This window comes from Schistocerca nitens, chromosome 4 (genome assembly GCF_023898315.1).
Source record: "Schistocerca nitens isolate TAMUIC-IGC-003100 chromosome 4, iqSchNite1.1, whole genome shotgun sequence".
In the NCBI taxonomy this organism is placed as follows: domain Eukaryota; kingdom Metazoa; phylum Arthropoda; class Insecta; order Orthoptera; family Acrididae; genus Schistocerca; species Schistocerca nitens.
Window position 1 is genome coordinate 632988174 of NC_064617.1, and position 19052 is coordinate 633007225.

The window sequence follows — 19052 nt, forward strand, 5'->3', positions numbered from 1 at the left end:
TCGCGACACCACTGGAGGCGGGCTGCACGATGTTGGGGCGTGAGCGGAAGACGGCCTAACGGTGTGCGGGACCGTAGCCCAGCTTCATGGAGACGGTTGCGAATGGTCCTCGCCGATACCCCAGGAGCAACAGTGTCCCTAATTTGCTGGGAAGTGGCGGTGCGGTCCCCTACGGCACTGCGTACGATCCTACGGTCTTGGCGTGCATCCGTGCGTCGCTGCGGTCCGGTCCCAGGTCGACGGGCACGTGCACCTTCCGCCGACCACTGGCGACAACATCGATGTACTGTGGAGACCTCACGCCCCACGTGTTGAGCAATTCGGCGGTACGTCCACCCGGCCTCCCGCATGCCCACTATACGCCCTCGCTCAAAGTCCGTCAACTGCACATACGGTTCACGTCCACGCTGTCGCGGCATGCTACCAGTGTTAAAGACTGCGATGGAGCTCCGTATGCCACGGCAAACTGGCTGACACTGACGGCGGCGGTGCACAAATGGTGCGCAGCTAGCGCCATTCGACGGCCAACACCGCGGTTCCTGGTGTGTCCGCTGTGCCGTGCGTGTGATCATTGCTTGTACAGCCCTCTCGCAGTGTCCGGAGCAAGTATGGTGGGTCTGACACACCGGTGTCAATGTGTTCTTTTTTCCATTTCCAGGAGTGTATCTTGGAAGTACGATCACTGAAGACTTGAGATGTCATCAGGAGATGTAAACTTGCACAGCTATAGCGAAGCAGGCATTCAATAGAAGGAAGAGATTATTATGTGGCAAACTAGATGAAAAACAGTTGGCAAGTGATTTGTTTGGAATGGGGCAGAAACATGGACACTGAGACTAGAGGATGAAAAAAAAAAAATAATGCTAGAAGCATTTTAGATGTGAATGTGGAGGAGAATGGAAAGGATAAGGTGGAGTGAAAGAGTGACTGACGAAAGAGTGTTGTAAAGGTTTGGCGAGAAGAGAAGACTGGTGCAAGTTATACGAGAAAGGAAGAAGAAGGGAATGGGACATTTCTTGAAATGGGAGTGCTTGCTAACAGACGTTTTCGAAGGACTGGTTTGTGTTGGGAGACTGAGAGGAAGGAGGAGATACAAAATCATAGACGACACCAAGGGAAATGGAAATTACGCGGACCTGAAGAGGATGACAGAAGGCAGATCATCATGGAGAGTCACCAAGTGGAAACCTGCTCATGGTTGTAACACTGATGTTGATGATGATGATGATGATGATGATGATGATGATAAGGAGAGCTCCAGAATAATGTTTCCTTGGTTATATCGATTTCTAGTTGAATATAAGCCCACCGAAAAAAAATATTGGTCGCCCTCTTAAAAGAACTCCATAAATGGCTTGGAAGTATTGTCAGGCAGTCGTTTGAGCTCAACCGCCGATGTAAGAAGTTATGGCAGCAAAGTTGTGTGCATGTAGCAGTCGGTTGCATAGAATCAATATAGTAGAACGGGTCGACGTCGAGACGTGACGGAATAACAGAACAGAGCTATTATCTGATTCTACGACTTCTCCCGGCGTTCTTCCTGACGAAATAGTTCGCGGGTTAACGGCCGATTGTTAGTGTCCAACGAACACAATATTTCGGCAAGCGAAAATGTTGCCATCACATCAGGTGCGCTGATCAGTTGAGCGATTGGTGGGTGGGCGCGGCACTTCTCTCTCTTGCCTCCCCCCTTCCCTCCGATCTGCTGTTACGTATGCCGTCCGCGCTCGGAATCTCCTCCCTCACTAATCCCTCCGACACATTGCGTCGCACTAGGTTCACGCCCAGGTACACGTGCTGGCGGCACCTCTGCTGTTTCTCCATCTGTCTACGAAGTCAGTTCGTTGTGGGGTGCCTCCTTCCTCTTCTTAATCAGACAAATCCCGGGTAATAAGGACTTACTAAGAATGAAGTCATTGTCACGATTGATCAGCGGCTGCCTTACTCAAATCTCGATAGATGCTTCGGTGACACGATGCTAGAAGTTACAGGTCTGTGACGTAGCCTTAGTGCGGTCGTAATCCATTCCGTGTACTTCCAATACGCAGTGTTTCGCGACTGCCAATTTGATAGGCTGCTGCAATCTGGTGTACCGTTAGTGTTCTCGTCAGTAGCCTTCTGCAGTACGCATCTTCTGACTTATATAAGTCCTGCTAAATTGGCAGGTTATCTGACAGACCTAGTATTTCCGTCGTCTTCGACACTACTGAGCCTTTTTTGCTGTTGTGCGGAAGATCGTTTTCACTTGTTGTTTCTGGATAATGGGCCACAAGAAGAATAAATGCAATGACTGCACCCTAGGAGGTTCCTCTTCTGTTTCCAAGGTTCGTGTAGTGGGTCTAGGACGTAGAGCTCTCACTGTTTGCCGTTGTTCTGGAACACCGCCATCAGATGTTCAACTTCTTATTTGGTGCTTTCATTGTCAGTGAGGATGCAAGCCCTATGTACCAACGTTTTGGGCACACTATTTCTGTGTACCAGGTAGTAGCAGCTGCCTGCATGTAAGTATAGATGGTTGTGCGTCTTCTGTCGGTACATGCTGTGTGTCCCATATGCCGTCCGCTCTTCTTGTTACCAGGATATCCAGAAAGGTGAGCACTCCATCCGCTTCAACTTCCATGCTAAAATTTATGTTCTTGTGTACGGTATTGAGATGTATGAGCAAGTCATTCAGCTTCTTTCTTCTAAGTGGCCATATGACGAAGGTGTCGTCTACATACCGGAAGAAACAGGAAGGTATCCATTGGGCTGATTCCAGGTTTCTCTTCTCGAAATGTTCCATGTACATGTTGGCGACAACTGATAAAAGTGGACTCCCCATGCTATTCCTTCCGTCTGCTCGTAGTAGCCACCGTCGAAAAGAAAGCGTGTCGACGTCAACACATGCTTTGGAAGGCTGGTAGTCCTCACGTCAGATTTCTGACGGAGTAGTAATAAGGACTCTTGGAAAGACACTGTTATGAAAAGAGACCCATTGTCGAAACTCCTAAGTGCCAGTATCCTTAAGCTTAAAGTTGTTAATGTGTCCACAAAATCCACGGATTTGTGAATGTGATGAAATCGCTTTCAAACTTAAAAGGTAAGCGAATCCTTCAGGTACCTGCCGAGTTAATACGTCTAGGCACAAGTGTTACTAACAGTGGGGCGTAGAGGCATCCTATCCTTGTGAATTTTCGGTAGCTCGTAAAGACTCAGTGGAACTGATGCTTCTTGTCGTACCTTCTGAACAGCCTCGTCTGGCAAGGCGGAACCTTTCAGAAGCACGATGGTCTTCCTCTCCACCCTATTGGTAGGAGCAGTGTCGACCGTCCTCTATTCCGTGCCTTCTAAAACGCCGCACATATTCTCATTTTAATGCTGGTGAGATAGGACCACAGTTGCGCTGCCTTTGTTGGCGGTTAAGACAAGGGTATCTGGGTTTCACTTAGTTCTCGTAAGGCTTCTCTTTCCCTGCTGGAGATTTTCAGTGTTATAGATCTTGTTCGCACCAGATCACGACAGATTTACAGACGTAATTTATCAGCTGCTCCAGGTGGAAATCGTGCAGCAACCTTTTCCAATGCACTAATGATCTCTGTGATAGGTACGGACTTAGGAGTGGGCTCAAAATTGAGTCCTGAAATTGATGCAAGGAACATTAGAAGGTTGTCTCTCTGATATATGCTCGAATTTTGAAGTTTGACCTCCGGTGGCCTGCCTTTGTGCGAAATCCCCCAAACGGTGAGTTCTTCAGCGCACCTGTAGATGGCAACGTGGTCACTTGCCGAAATATTGTGCCCGTGGGTCATTGACATCCGGCCGTTCATCCTGAACTAGTTCAAGAGCTATCATGTTTTTGTGTGTCTATGACCACACTCTAAATGAAGTTGGCATAACGTTTGTGTATTAACGCGAAATGTCCAGTGTGTCTCCAAGGAAGTTTGAACCACTCTTAGCCATGTAACAACGTCTAAGAACTGTGGTCGTAAAAAGATCCCAACTGACAGGGTTCGCCTTGTCAGTGACAGTCGGAATTGCTGCTGTCAGTGAACACGAGTCCAGCTCAACCAATCTCCAAGTCAACAAGGAGAAGTGGACTGCAAGCTGTGGACATTCTGGAATCTGGTGTCTCGCTAAAGTCCTTTGTTCACAGTGGCATAAATAGTTACATGTCTTCAGTGGGCCAGCTGACTGAATACTAGTACTGTGGTCCGATGAGTCGCGATAATGCCTCTTTTCAAATTAAATAGTGTCTCGATTGCATCAACTGCCATGTACCAGGTGTAATTCAGACTAGAAGTGGTTTTGTGGTATTTTGGGGGTGTTTTCCGTACCATGATTTGGACTCCTCATTCAAGTTGCCCTGATAACGAACCAGGATGCTTAATTCAAATGGTTCAAATGGCTCTGAGCACTATGGGACTTAACGTCTGAGGTCATCAGTCCCCTAGAACTTAGAACTACTTAAACCTAACTAACCTAAGGACATCACACACATCCAAGCTCGAGGCAGGATTCGAACCTGCTACCGTAGCGGTCTCACGGTTCCAGAGTGTAGCGCCTAGAACCGCTCGGCCACTTCGGCCGGCGATACTTAATTCAACATTCCGGGAGACCAAGTGTTGCCCTCCTTTTGCATCTTAGTGATGATTATTCTGTGGACACTCCTCATATCATCCCACACCAACTGGCCCGCCAGATCACCCGATCTTAAATCATGGAAAATGTCTGGGACAATATGAAACTGCGAGTGAAATGTAGCAGTCAACATACCCACAATGTGGTAGCTTCATAGCCGGCCGCTGTGACCGAGCGGTTCTAGGCGCTGCAGTCTGGAACCCGGGTTCGAATCCTGCCTCGGGCATAGATGTGTGTGATGTCCTTAGGTTAGTTAGGTTTAAGTAGTTCTAAGTTCTAGGGGACTGATGACCTCAGAAGTTAAGTCCCATAGTGCTAAGAGCCATTTGAACCATTTGGTAGCTTCGTAGGATCAACATGAAACTCCTTACAGACCTTCATATAACCCATCTTCTTTTTCTGAACTGCGTCAATAGCTTTAGTCATTTTAGACGGACTGCACCTTCAGTTACCAACCTTTCTCGTTATTCTCTTGGAATCTCCAAATAGAATTTCAGGAGAATAAGAGTCATGCACCAACACAGGCAGACATCGCCAGTTATGCTCCGTACGTCACATTTATTTTCGTTCGGGGCAAGTGCCAGTTCCTCTCTGCTCCCTGATCCCTTACAACGTTCTGGCTTTGCAACCGTCCAGTATACAATAATACTGTCTTTGTGTTACTTTTTTTCACTATAGGGCGTACCATTCCATTTATAGTATTCATTGGAGTGCAACAGAGTATTTCCAGTGCCCGCCGTTTGAATAAAATTGGCCTCCAGCACCAACTGAAACGCCCCTAAGAAGGTGAAAGTTTGGGAACTATGTGCACTTAAAAAATAACAAAAGAACAACATGACTAATTTAAAGTAGAATGTTAATGTTATGTGTTACTTTTTATCCGTTGCACGCAAGTTAATTTATAATCTCCCCCAAAATAGTTTGTAAAAGCGACTCATTTCATGTCATGCTAGTGTGATAACACGTGGCTTCTGTCTTTGGCAGTGTATCTACGGCTGCTACGTGCACTCGGCCATCCTGCCAACGTTCCACCGGCGCTGCTACTGGTTACTGCAAGTGAGTATTGCTCTGCGCGCTACCCGCAACATGCGACTATCTCGTTTCGCGGACTACAACCTCCAGCATGGACTTAGCGTACCACTCGGCAGAATAAATCTGCGACTGAGTCGTATATAGTAATCGTCTGTCACTGTTACAGTCTTTAGTGGAATAATTTTATGCATGTTCCGCATGGTGCTGTCACAGCTGTTAATACTTTAACGTGTATGTAGAACAGCATATGAGCTTATGTTAAAATATGTCGTAATTTCAACTATCGGTTAATTTCAGTGAACGTCTTAGCTGACAGGTGCCTAGGAGTTACAGATTTCTTTGATGTACATGGAAAACAGTGCTGTTTTATGCCAGACCTAATGATAGACTACAAATAGCACAGCAACAAATGATCAAGAGATTCGACGAAGTCGACCACTATACATCTTACTTGCCCACAAGCAAGTACGAAACAGCAATTCGTGTACGTATCATAAAACGCCCAGGTAAATGAACGTTTAAAAGAATGGAGACATCTGTATCATTCCTTCGCCATAATGTTGAACCTGCAGGGATTTGCTTTTTAGAACGGAGTTCATTGTCCCCAGAATTATTTGGATGGCATTATTCCGTTAAAATACTTATTCTTCATGAGAACAGTCCATCGGAAATAGTACCTAATGTTGACGAAATAGGTAATCAGGGCCGTACCGAGGTCCCTACCGCCAAGGTCACGGGTACGGAGAGGTTACAAAATCTGCCCAGAAAAAAAGGAACAGAAGACGGCTTACCAATGAACCGCGAGAGATAGTAGACTTCTACCAGTCGGGCGTTGTGTTCCTATCTTCTGCCTGCGAGAAGAAACGCTCGCTGTTGTCACACTGTCATTTCGTCCAAGTAGCGTCATACAGTAACGACTACTACCGAACAGATGTCTTTTGCTAACATTGTTTATGTGGCAACAGTTCGCTTGGTACACACAGATGCCGCCTGCACAATTGGCTCAATGTCTAACAGTGGAATTCTTCCGCTACTCCGTGCAGTATTATAGGTGGTAAGTGCAGTGACACTGCTTCACATTATGATATTTTGAGGGTTTTTGAGAGTGTGGGTTACGAGATAATTGTACAAACGCCGAAATAGCTTTGGGGAGACGTATGACAACAACATTGACTGCAATATTTGTGAACGAATTTTCAGTAAATTAAATAAAAAAAATAACTTAACGTTGAGCATGTATGAAAATAGACTCAAATTTAGATACCTTATCGATAGAATACGTCACAGCATTTAAAGTTGACTTCACTGGCTTCATAAATTAGTTAGCTTCGCTCAGTGCAAGTAAATGGAAAGTAAAATTATAATAAGAACACAAAGTTCCTGGAAAGATATATTTTCTCAGATCTGAACCCAAAGTTCCTGGAAAGAGATTTTCTCAGATCTTTATTACAGTTCTTGTTCTTTTATTTGTTATTAGCAATTTTTTGTTTGTTAATAAACTCTGTTCTTCATTACATGTGTTACTGAAACCAACATACCGTGGTTTGACAGAACAGTAAGGTGTAGAGTTCGTTTCATTTTCTGGTTTTTTAGAAAGTTTATACAACTTGTAATCTATTTACTAAAATGATACATTTAATAGAGTCCTGCATGACGGAGTAAAAGGTTGGTTGGTTGGTTGTTTGAGGTTTAAGGGACCAAACAGCAAGGTCATCAGTCCCTTGTTTCAAATGTGGTCCATTCCGCTAATGTTACATCTCAGGAAAGTCAGAACAATAAAAGGGAAAAGGCTAAAAACGTAAAGGGGCAGTCATGTTGTCAATGGTAAAAACAAAACGAGGGAAGTCAGCAAGAGAACGAACCCAACGCTATGCTGAAGCAGCATAGGCAAGACCATCTGTGAGTTAAAAGGTACAACCGCTAGAATATAGAAGTACGTATGGGAAAAGGAGACTAACCAATCCTTAAAAAAAGGGTAAAAACAGAGTAAAAGGGGAAGAAAAGAGGATTTCGGTCAGGGAGGTGAATCGGGAATCTCCGAACACTGCTTACAGTGGGAGACACACAAACACTCACCGCCCTGCCCCAATACCAGGGAGAGATTAAAAACCTTAAAACTGAGAATATAAAACCACTTTCCCGGAGGAAACCGAGAACCAGAGAGACCATCCGGGAATCGTCAGCCAACATCAAAGGTAAAGTGTGGGGGAGTCTGTACTTAGCACGCAGAGCCAAAAGAAGGGGGCATTCAACCAAAATGTGGGCTACTGACTGGAAGCTCCACAACCACAAAGTGGGGGTGGCTCATAACGCAAAAAAAAAAAAAAACATGGGTCAGCCTGGTATGGCCAATGCGGAGACGACACAGTGTGGTCGAGTCCTTTCGGGAGAGGCGAAAGGAAGAACGCCACGGGCCTGGTTCACCTTAATCGCACGAAGTTTATTAGACAGGGGAGTAGCCTCCTAAGAATTGGCCCATGACTGTGCGAAGTGGGATTTGATGTGAAGCCGTAAATCCGCTGCAGGAGGGGTTACAGAAAACGGGGGGTAAGTGACTGCTCCCACAGCCAAACGATCAGCGAGCTCATTACCCGGGATACCCACATGGCCAGGGACCCAAAGGAAGTCAATGGAACAAGCAGCACGGTGAATATCAGCGAGATGGTCATGGATGGCAGAGACCAAGGGATGGCGCGAAAAACACCGGTCAGTAGCAAGAAGGCCACTCATCGAGTCCGTACATAACAAAACGCGGTTGTGTTGGGACTGTTTAATAAAGGTAAGGGCCTGGGAAATTGCCATCAATTCCGCAGTAAACACCCCACATGTAGGTGGCAGCAGATGATTTTCCGTTCCGACAGAGGACGTGAAGGCATATCCCACACGATCAGCAGATTTAGAGCCATCAGTGTAAAAAACAACAGCATCCCGAAACTCCCATAAAATTTGGCGGAAAAAGGAACGGAACACCACTGGGGGGATGGAATCTTTTGGACCTCGGCGGAGATCCATACGAATTCGAGGCCGAGGAACTAACCAACGGGGGGGGGGGGGGGGGGAGCGAGGAAGACAGGACAAAGAAGGAAGCTGAAAATCACGGCAAAGAGACGCAAGGCGGAGCCCAACCGGTAAACCCGCCCGAGGGCGGGAGTCGGGTGGGCGACGTCCATGGTCTGGGAACAGGATAGAATAGGAAGGATGAGTGGGAGAGGAACGGATAGCGAGTGCATAAGACACCAGAAGCTGGGACCGCCGAACAGAAAGGGGGGGGGGGGATCCCAGCTTCAACCAGGAGACCATCAACAGGGCTAGTAGGGAAGGCACCGGTGGCCAAACGGATACCACGATGGTGGACTGGATACAGCACGTGCAGTGTGGAAGGAGCAGCTGAACCATAAACTTGACAACCATAGTCCAAGCGAGACAGAACTAGAGCACGATAAAGACGGAGAAGGAGGGAACGGTCCGCACCCCAAGAGGAGTGGGAAAGGAAGCGAAGGACATTGAGTTTACGGAAACATCCTACCTTCAGATGTCTGATACGAGGCAGCTAAGTGAGCTTGTTGTCAAAAAGAAGACCCAGGAAACGAAACTGTGGGACCACAGGCAATCGTTGGGCATCGAGATAGAGCTCTGGATCAGGGTGGATCGTAGTACGGCGACAGAAGTGGACCACCCGCGAGTTTAGAGGAGAGAATTGAAACCCATGTGAGAGGGTCCATGCAGAGGCACGCCGTATAGCTCCCTGGAGCTGCCGCTCTGCAGATGCCATCGAAGAGGAACTAACCCAAATGCAGAAATCATCCACATACAGGGCAGGGGCGACCAAAGGACCGACAGAGGCCACAAGTCCATCGATAGCAATGAGGAAAAGGACACTCAAGACAGAATCCTGTGGGATGCCCGTCTCCTGGGTCCGTGGAGAACTAAAAACAGTACCAACTCGAACTCTGAATGACCGATGGAACAGGAACTGGCTGATAAAAATCGGGAGTGGGCCCCGAAGACCCCACTGATGAAGGGTAAGTAAGATGTGATGGCGCCAGGCCGTGTCATAGGCCTTGCGAAGGTCAAAAAACACTGCAACCAAATGGCGGCGCTGGGAAAAAGCCTGCCGAACTGCGGATTCCAAGCGAAGTAAATGATCGATTGGAGACCGTCCCTCTCGAAAGCCACACTGGTAAGAGGACAATAGATCCTGAGATTTGAGGACCCAATTGAGCCGACGGGCTACCATCCGTTCAAGTAACTTACAAACAACATTGGTCAAACTAATTGGCCGATAGCTGTCAACAGATTGGGGGTTCTTACCAGGCTTAAGGACAGGAACCACGATGCTATCCCTCCACTGAGAGGGAGATTTTGCCGTTGTGGAGCACTGAGATGTTGAAGCAGTTGGTTATGAATGGAATCTGGGCCAGGGGCCGTATCATGAGAAGAAGATAGAGCAGAAAGAAATTCCCATTCAGTAAAAGGTTCGTTGTAAGATTCTGACTCACAAGGGGTAAAACATAAGGTGGAAGCTTCAGCCCGCTGTTTCTGGTGAAGGAAAGCAGCTGGATAGGAGGCTGACGCTAATGCCACTGCAAACTGGGTCGCAAGATGTTCTGCAAGAACTAATGGGTCCCGTACGAAGGCCATCTGGGAGGTGAAGGCCTGGGAGGGTGGACTGCCGATGGCAACCTTGGAGAGAGCGAAGTGTAGCCCATACCCGTGACAGAGGGACAGTAGAAGCAAGGGAAGAAACGAATCGTTCCTAACATATCCGCTTGCTCTGTTTGATTAAATAACGGGCTTTAGCGCGGAGGCGTTTAAAGGTAGTAAGGCTGGCTACGGATGGGTGCCTCTATAAAGTGTTGCAAAGCTCGACGGCGATCACGGATGGCAGTTGGCAATGGCAATGGCCGTACTCCACCATGGGACTTGCCGGCGACGAAATGGTCCAGATGAGCGCGGGACAGCAAGGTTAGCAGCGCGAACAATCGCGTCAGACACGTCACGTAGGACTTCATCAATACAACCCGACAAAGAGGGAGAAAACACGACCTGTGCAGTGTATAGAGGCCAATCGGCGCGTTGGAAAGACCAACGAGGTAACCTGTCCATCGGGGAGCGGGAAGGGAACTAGAGAATCAACGGGAAATGGTCACTATCACAAAGGTCGTCGCGTGGCGACCAGTGTAATGAAGGGAGGAGGGAGGGAGAAGAAAGAGAAAGATCAATGGCAGAAAAGGTACCATGACCGGCACTGACATGGGTAGGGGAGCCATCATTAAGAAGGCACAAGTCGTGGTCTGCAATAAACTGGTCTATAAGGAGACCTCGTCTAGATGGAAATGCACTGCCCCACAAGGGATGATGAGCATTAAAATCCCCAACGAGGAGGAAGGGAGGAGGAAGTTGCTGAAGAAGGGCAGTTAAGGCAGCAGGTGTAAGAGTCCTGTCAGGAGGGAATAAAGATTGCAAACTGTGACCGCAGAGTCTAGGTGGACCCTAACAGCAACCGCTTTCAATGTAGTTTGAAGAGGAATCCACGTGCTAGCAATATCTGTACGGACCAACGTACAAACGCCACCAGAAGCCCGCAGGGGTCCGACCCGATTTCGACAGAAAACACGGAACCCACGGAGGGTCGGTGAGTGAGAATCAGTAAAATGAGATTCCTGGAGAACCACACAAGCTGCAGAGTAAGACGAAAGAAGGGATTTCAATTCCAGAAGGTGACGATAGTATCCATTACAATTCCATTGGAGAACCACAGAACGATGATTTAAATGGGGGCTGAACACGCTTAAGCCAGTCATACCGCCGGGTGCCCACCCGTCACCGACAAGGAGGGGGCGACATCCATGAACGACAGGTCAGAATCCGGTTGTGAAGTCGGGGAAGGGACCTCTGGTGACACCAGAGGCTCCTTGTCCCGGGACTTTCGTTTCTTCTTCTTCTCAGGCTGAGATCGAGGAGGGCTGTGTGGCGTAAAGGAGCCAGCTGCACTAAGATCAGGAACAGAAAGAGACCGGGCGACCTGGGGGCCGACAGACCGCGGCACTCGCGGTCGTCGCGCGGCAGCAGACCTTTGGCCTGGAAGGTGCCGGGAAGGGGCATCCCGGGAGAGGCGCCCTTGACCGGCAGACGCCGAAGGAGTGGGACACTTCTCCGGCTGGGGAGGGGGAGCAGCGCCCAGAGGAGAAGGTGTGGGAGCCGCAGGGGAGGGGGGGAGGAGAGGGGTCCGGGATGTGGGTAAGGAAGGGGGAGGAAGGGGTGAAGATGTAACCAAGGCGTAACTAGATGTCATGGACACAGGGTGAAGACGTGTATATTTCTTACGGGCCTCTGTGTAGGTTAAACGATCGAGGGACTTATACTCCTGTATCTTTTTTTCCTTCTTATATACTGGGCAATCTGGTGAACGTGGAGAATGACTACCATGACTATTTACACACACAGGAGGGGGAACACAGGGACTCCCCTCATGGAGTGGACGTCCAGTCACCACAGAGAGGGGCCTGGGAACAGCGGGAAGACGTGTCCAAAACGCAAGCACTTAAAACACCTCATAGGAGGTGGGATGTACGGCTTCACATCACATCGATAAACCATAATCTTAACTTTCTCAGGGAGGGTATCCCCTTCAAAGGCCAGGATAAAGGCACCAGTATCAATGCGATTGTCTTTAGGACCCTTCTGAACACGCCGAACAAAGTGAACGCCCCGCCGTCCGAGATTGTCCCGAAGTTCCTCATCAGTTTGAAGGATGAGGTCCCTGTGAAAAATCACACCTTGTACCATATTTAGAGACTGGTGGGGGGTAATGGACACAGGAATTGTGCCAAGATGGGTACAGGCACGAAGGGCCGCAGATTGGGCAGCTGAAGCAGTTTTGATCAGCAACGAATCCGACCGCATCATGCTCAGGGAGTCCACTTCGCCAAACTTGTCTTCAATGTGTTCCACAAAGAATAAAGGTTTGATATTGGTGAAAGTATCTCCATGAGTCCTGGTGCAAACTAGATAACAGGGGAAAGATTTCGCCCCTAGCCGACGGGCCTGACCCTCTTCCCAGGGCGTAGCCATGGAAGGGAAGGCCGAAGGGGCAAGAGAAGCAGCAATCGAAGAATCAGTTCCACGCAGAAAGACGGCCGCAGAAGAACGGCCAGAGTTCTGGTCCCGTATGCGTTTCATTTGCATAGCGTCCGCCCTGATACCACCCACTCCGATCAGGGGCTCTCCTCACGGGCGCCACCCAGCCACAGCAAGGGCCGTCTGGCACGGCGGCCATTGCCGGGAGTTCCGATGCTCCAGGATGACGAGCAACCACTCCAAGGCATGCATGAGGAGGTCACAGCTCAGGTATCAGAAGTGTGATCCCTATGTGTTCAGGGGGCTCAACCAAAAGGGTACATAGCGACCCCACCACACGGGCTGGCTACCGTGCTGGCTATGCACCCTAGCATCAGACAACGACGTGAAAGAAAAGGTGGAATGTACTAGGAGGGCGCACGTCGGAGACACTATGTAAGGTGCTCTTCCCCAAATGGCTCACACTACGGAGGAGAAATTTTGTAATGGAGGTCAAACCCCAGAGGGGGACCAAGGAATGCCAAAAGGAGGAGATGATTACACAACAAAGCCGAATTGTAAAACCAACAGAACCAGGAGGATAGCAGGGACCAACCTAAGCAATGACACCAAGAGAGGGAGAGGGCGACGGGAAAGGAGCAAGGAGGGGAAAGGCGGGGAAGGGGAAGGAAATGCAGCCCTGGAGAGAAAGAAGGCTGCAATAGCTCGGGGCCCCGTGCTCGCCACGCACGTATCCACAGAAGAGTTGTGGACCTCCTGGGGGGCGGAGTAAAAGAGCATAAAATGCGAAATAGGATGATCACAGCCTAACTGGATAGACTGCACGCACTAGTTGTCGCGGTCGAGTATAGAAGTCACGACTGAATCCGAGGCAATGTTTGACTCCAAAGTCGCTGAAAGTGTCTTCATGGCTGCACGACTTGCTGTTTGTGGTGTGAGGTTCAAAGAACTAGGTCAGGAATTAAAAGATATAGTGCACATTGTGAGGAAGTCAGCGTCTCAGATGTCATGTCACATCATTTTCTGCTAGTGCACATGTCAGAGAACAGCTGATGCAATTGGAAACAGCGCATGGCCTTCCGTTATTATGCAAATTATTAATAAAACATGTGCTGCGACAGTTGATACGTGGACTGATTCGCATAATCGGGTGCATCATTTGACGTTTAAGCACAGTACGTAAACCCAGATTCATAATCGGGTGCATCATTTGACGTTTAAGCACAGTACGTAAACCCAGATTGATCTCTTGTGAATAATGTTTTATTTCCAATTAAATTCCGGACGTTAAGAAGACAGGAGTAAATGGTATGTAAGAAAAAGAAGAGAGGATGACTGGAACATTTCGCTGGACATGCTGAATAATTTGCAACCAGTTTGCAAATTTATAATAGCTTTGGAAAATCACGAAAGGCTTCCTTGTGCTACCCACTATACAAATACAACACAAAGCCGGACTTTCGACTAAGATAGATTTGGACTGTGCTGGAGTCTTCATACGCTCAGTATAACGTAGTTGCTGCTTTGCTGACGGAAAAGAATGCAGGTTACGGATTGCAGGGATCTGTGATGAGCTTGCAGGACAAATTATGCATTTTCAGGAACCATTAGCTACACGGGGTAGCCATTAGCCACACCGGGTTGCCGCGCGGTCTGTGGGCGCCTTGCCACGGTTCACACGGCTCCCCCCGTCGGAGGTTCGAGTTCTCCCTCGGGCATGGGTGTGTGTGTGTGGTCCTTAGCGTAAGTTAGATAAAGTAGTGGCTAAGCCTAGGTACGGGCGACCTGAGCAGTTTGGTCCCATAGGAACTTACCACAAATTTCCAGTTTCCTGAAACCATTTGAAAGGGCCACAGATGAATTAAAATGCGAAAGAGGAGCTACAATTCAGTTACTTTTCCTTTGGTTTCACGAACTTCAACAAATCTGCAGCGTCGATGACAACGAGTGTGAGGTGAATTTAATTACTGCAGTTGCAACTACTGTTTTATTATGGGACGAGGATAGGATAGATTTCTAATTAACTAGTTTCTTTGATGTGTAGTAACAGATTTGAATTTTTAGCACGAGCTACGAGGGATTAAAACTCGAGCTTTGATTATTCTGCGTGAGAAGTTTGTAATTACTCCCAAACATGAAACTACTACGTTCTTTTGGCAGTCTTTCCGTGATAACAATGTGCTTGGCATAAATGAAAAGCAGGAAATTGTTAACTGTGTGCAAAAATTACGTGCAAGTTATTCACGTGCAACATTTAACCTTAATCGTAATTATTTTTGTATAGTTATTGCATAGTTTCATACAGCTAAATGTGATTATTAAAATTCGATTTCATCACCTGAAACACATTTTTTCCGGGTACGTTTCATGTTTTCCACATCAGTTCTGTATTACTTATCTGTCTTTTGTTTATTAACGTAGAGGCTTCAAGTGCAATGTCATCGCCATCGAGAAAGAAAGATCGTGTCAAGCACTGAAAGAAAACAAATCCTACGCAGCGGATTAAGTAGATCTCTACTTGTAATGCATCCCAGTGACGATCATGGTATTCTATAGTGATGGAAAAGATCTGAAAAGTATCTGCCAAGACTAGATGGAGTTGCAAGACTATCTTACGAATCTTAGCAACAAGCGCACCAAGTGAACGGTGCTTTAGGAAAGCTGGCACGTTAGTAACAAATCGCCGCAGCTAATTAATTCCAGAACGTGAGAGTTACCTACTGCTAATCAAGGGTAAATATAAATTCTTTTCTCCTGCAAAAAAAGTGTAAAGTTACAGCCGTAGATATATGGGATGTATCAAAAAGACTCATCCGATTAAAAAAAAAAAAACTATAATATTATTTTAGACATGTGCGTGAACAACGTACAAACTCTCGAGTTTTACATGGTTCCCGCTAGTTAGCATCAGTGTGTATCCACTTCAGTTTGAGTAAAAATGGTGTCGGGACAACAGAAAGCGTTTTGTGTTCTACGTTTTGCGCAGTGCGGGTCAGTAATAACTGTTCAGCGTGACTTCGTACTAGGCATGGTGTGAATCCTCCTACGGCACAGAGCATTAGACTGTGGCATGAACAAATCCGAGAAACAGATTGTTTGTGTAAAAGCAAATCGCCGGGTCGTTCCCGATTGTCTGACACAGAAGTCGAACGCATCCGCCATAGTTTCACAAGCAGTCCGCAGAAATCCGTTCGCCGTGCACCTCGACAGCTCAACATGCCCCCGATGTCCGTCTGGCGTGTACTGTATCGACGTTTACACATGAACCCATACAATATTCAGCTACTGGTAGCTCTTCGTGAAGGTGAGAAACAACAACGTGTGGAGTTCTGTGATTTCGTTCTTGGCGAGACGGAGGATGACAGTTTTCTTCCACGCTTAGTGTTTAGTGACGAGGCAACATTCCATTTAAATGGAAAGGTGAACCGTCACAATGTGAGAATATGGGGTACAGAACAACCATATGACGCTGTACAACATGAGAGGGATCTCCAAAATTTAATGTGTTTTGTGCAGTTTCACGGGAAAAGGTGTGCCGTTCGTTCTCTTCGCTGAGAACACTGTTACAGGAAGCACATCTCTCGATATGCTTGAGAACTTTCTTTTCCCACAGTTGGAAACTGATTCGAACGACTTCATTTGCTAACGGGATAATGCATCGCCATACTTGCATCTGAAAGTGCGGGAATTTTTAAATGGAAGGATTACTGCACGATGGTCGGTCGCACTGGGCCAAATGATTCAGCCTTGCATTACTGGCCTCCAAGGTCACCAGACCTGACTGTATGTGATTATTTCTTGTGGGGGTTTATAAAAGACTATGTGCCTCCGTTACCGACAGCTGTGATTGAACTGAGACATCGCCTAACAGCAGGTGTGGAAGTTGCAACTCAGTACATGCTCCCTGCAGTGTGTGAACAATTTGAATACTGCATTGACATGTGCTGTACGTCTCAAGGGGGAGGGGAGCATTTTGAACACCTATGAAAACGCATGAAAAAAAGACTTTTTGAGTTTCCCGTTCATCCAAAAACAAAATTCATAGTATACGTTTGTTATTTTCAGAAATGTAGACGTGCAAAATCGGATGGTTCTTTTTGACACACCCTGTATGATGTTCTCGAACAAAGACAGTCGTCTCCCGTATTTCAGGGCTGTAGTTTCTTTTTATCGACTGGCAAATAAAGCTTCTGTTTGGAAGTGAGTAGTATTTTTTCTGTGATTGTACTGAAATGTCACATGATTTTCCACGTTCCATGTGAAGTTAACTGTTTCACGTAACCTTTTTGGGAACGTTACATTGGTGTTGAGAGGGTAGGGGAGAGAGAGAGAGAGAGAGAGAGAGAGAGAGAGAGAGAGAGAGAGAGAGAGGAGGAGGAGGGGGATCGTTGTATTATCGTTGTATTATTATACAGTGCATTGAGGCGAGGTGAGAAATCAGCGAGATCTGTTTTTTTCGGTTATCCGTATGTGTGGAGTCCGGACAGCAGAAATGGAGCCAGTAAGTGACAGAGCAGAGTTAGGTGGGGCCAGCCACTAGCGGCTCGTTCCTTCATACAGCAGGCAAGTCGTGACCGGTCAAAGAGCGTCGCTGCACTCTAAATTTAATTTGTTGTGTGCAGTTTTTTCGTCAGTATAGTTCATTTAACTAACAGTTTCGAGTAGTGCTTCATTTTCATTAAACTTCCTTAGAAGGCTACAAAATTTGCTAAATCCAAGTATAAAATGTTGCAGGAATGTCATTTTGAAGGATGATGTTGGGGGGGGGGGGGGGGTGAAACGCAGACTTCACAGGTCTGACAGAAGCGCAGGACTGCCTCTGTAAGTAATAAACAATGTTGTGCAAATGATTATCAGCAGAATTCCATACACATCAGATCTTCGGAGATTGGTATACCATTGTCAATAACTACACTAACCTACTTCATCTATGTCGGCGATTGCTGCGCAAACAAGTTCTCCATGTGCGCGTATACCACCAGTACTCTGCCACGCAAACATAGGGGTCACACTCGTCTGGTGTGAGACGTTCCCTGGGGGTTCCACCGGGGGCCGAACCACACAGTAACCCTGGGTTCGGTGTGGGGCGGCGGAGGGGTGAAGTGGACTGCGGTAGTCGTCGTAGGGTTGCGGACCACTGCGGCTGCGGCGGGGACGGAGCCTCTCCGTCGTTTCTAGGTCCCCGGTTAACAAAACATAACCTACTTCATACACATTTTGTCACCGGCATAAAAAGAAGTAATTTTTGTTTTACTCGATTTCCGGCGCCTCTGCCATTCTTGTACCTTTTGGGTGCGTCATCTTACCTGAATAAGAAGGCCAGCTATTGGAATTGCCTGCTTGCAAACACTATCTAATTTTAACAAGTACGGACCCGTGAGAGAGCGGTCATATAGTTACAAATTTTCTTTACGCCTCATCTTTAATGCGATAGCTGTAAATATCGTTCTAATCGGAACAAAGATTACTGTGTTAAAGTTTTTGGTGAAGACAACAGGAAAGGAACACAAAAAGTCGTTTAGTCGGCCAATATACGGACGTACGTCGGCTGAGCTTAAGTACTGTGTTCACAATATTCTTTCATATAGGAGCTGTAGTCCACCAAGCGATACAGGAGAACGCCTGTGAAGTTAGGAAAGTGCGAGAGCAGAATTGAAGCTTTTATGTTGTGACAGGGGTAGCTCAGCCACGAGTAATATGGGGACTACATGAACAAATAAATAGATTCTGCAGAGGAACAGTGATTCTAAACGTCGCCCAAAATAAAACAGAATCCTGCATAACAAGTAGAAGGCAGTATAACAGGATTTACATTTTGAAGGCAGAAGTGCGAATGTGGTACAATGTACAGAATTATTTACAAATTGAAATTCTCTGTTATTGAGCTGTGTGACGTATCCTCATACTGAAGAGTGTTGAAACACACTTCTGGAACACAACTGTTTATTACAGTAACTAAACAAAATCGAGCGGCTGTTGGAAGCGCAGCGGCGTGTATGCCTTAAGCCGTCGGCACACGGCTTTGCGGCGGAGACGGCACGACAACTTGGCGGGCAGCGGTCCCGACCGCTTTGTGATCCGTCAGGGTCTGGGACATGTCTACGCTATTTGACGAGCCGGGTTCTTCGCTCGAAATGTGCAGTTTGGACAGAATTGTCATTCCTGCAGTTCCTAAGGGAGAGTGAATATATTATATGGCTTCTTGGTTCGTCCTTGCTAGTGGATTCCTGTAGACGAAGTAGACACACTCTGCTGGGGGGTTAGTAAAACTTAACCCCTCAGCAGATCACGCCAACGCGTGGTTGGCGTGTGGCTGCTTCCTA

The 19052-nt window shown here is 47.3% G+C and overlaps 1 protein-coding gene across 1 annotated transcript in view; it reads left to right on the top strand.

Annotated features, from left to right (window-relative positions):
* Positions 1 to 19052, top strand: part of LOC126251652 (calmodulin-binding transcription activator 1) — a 1922036-nt gene that overhangs the window by 1575787 nt on the left and 327197 nt on the right. Inside the window, exon 8 of the mRNA XM_049952210.1 lies at positions 5602 to 5673. Within this exon, the coding sequence (XP_049808167.1) occupies positions 5602 to 5673 (72 nt within the window). The remainder of the gene's footprint in view (positions 1 to 5601; positions 5674 to 19052) is intronic.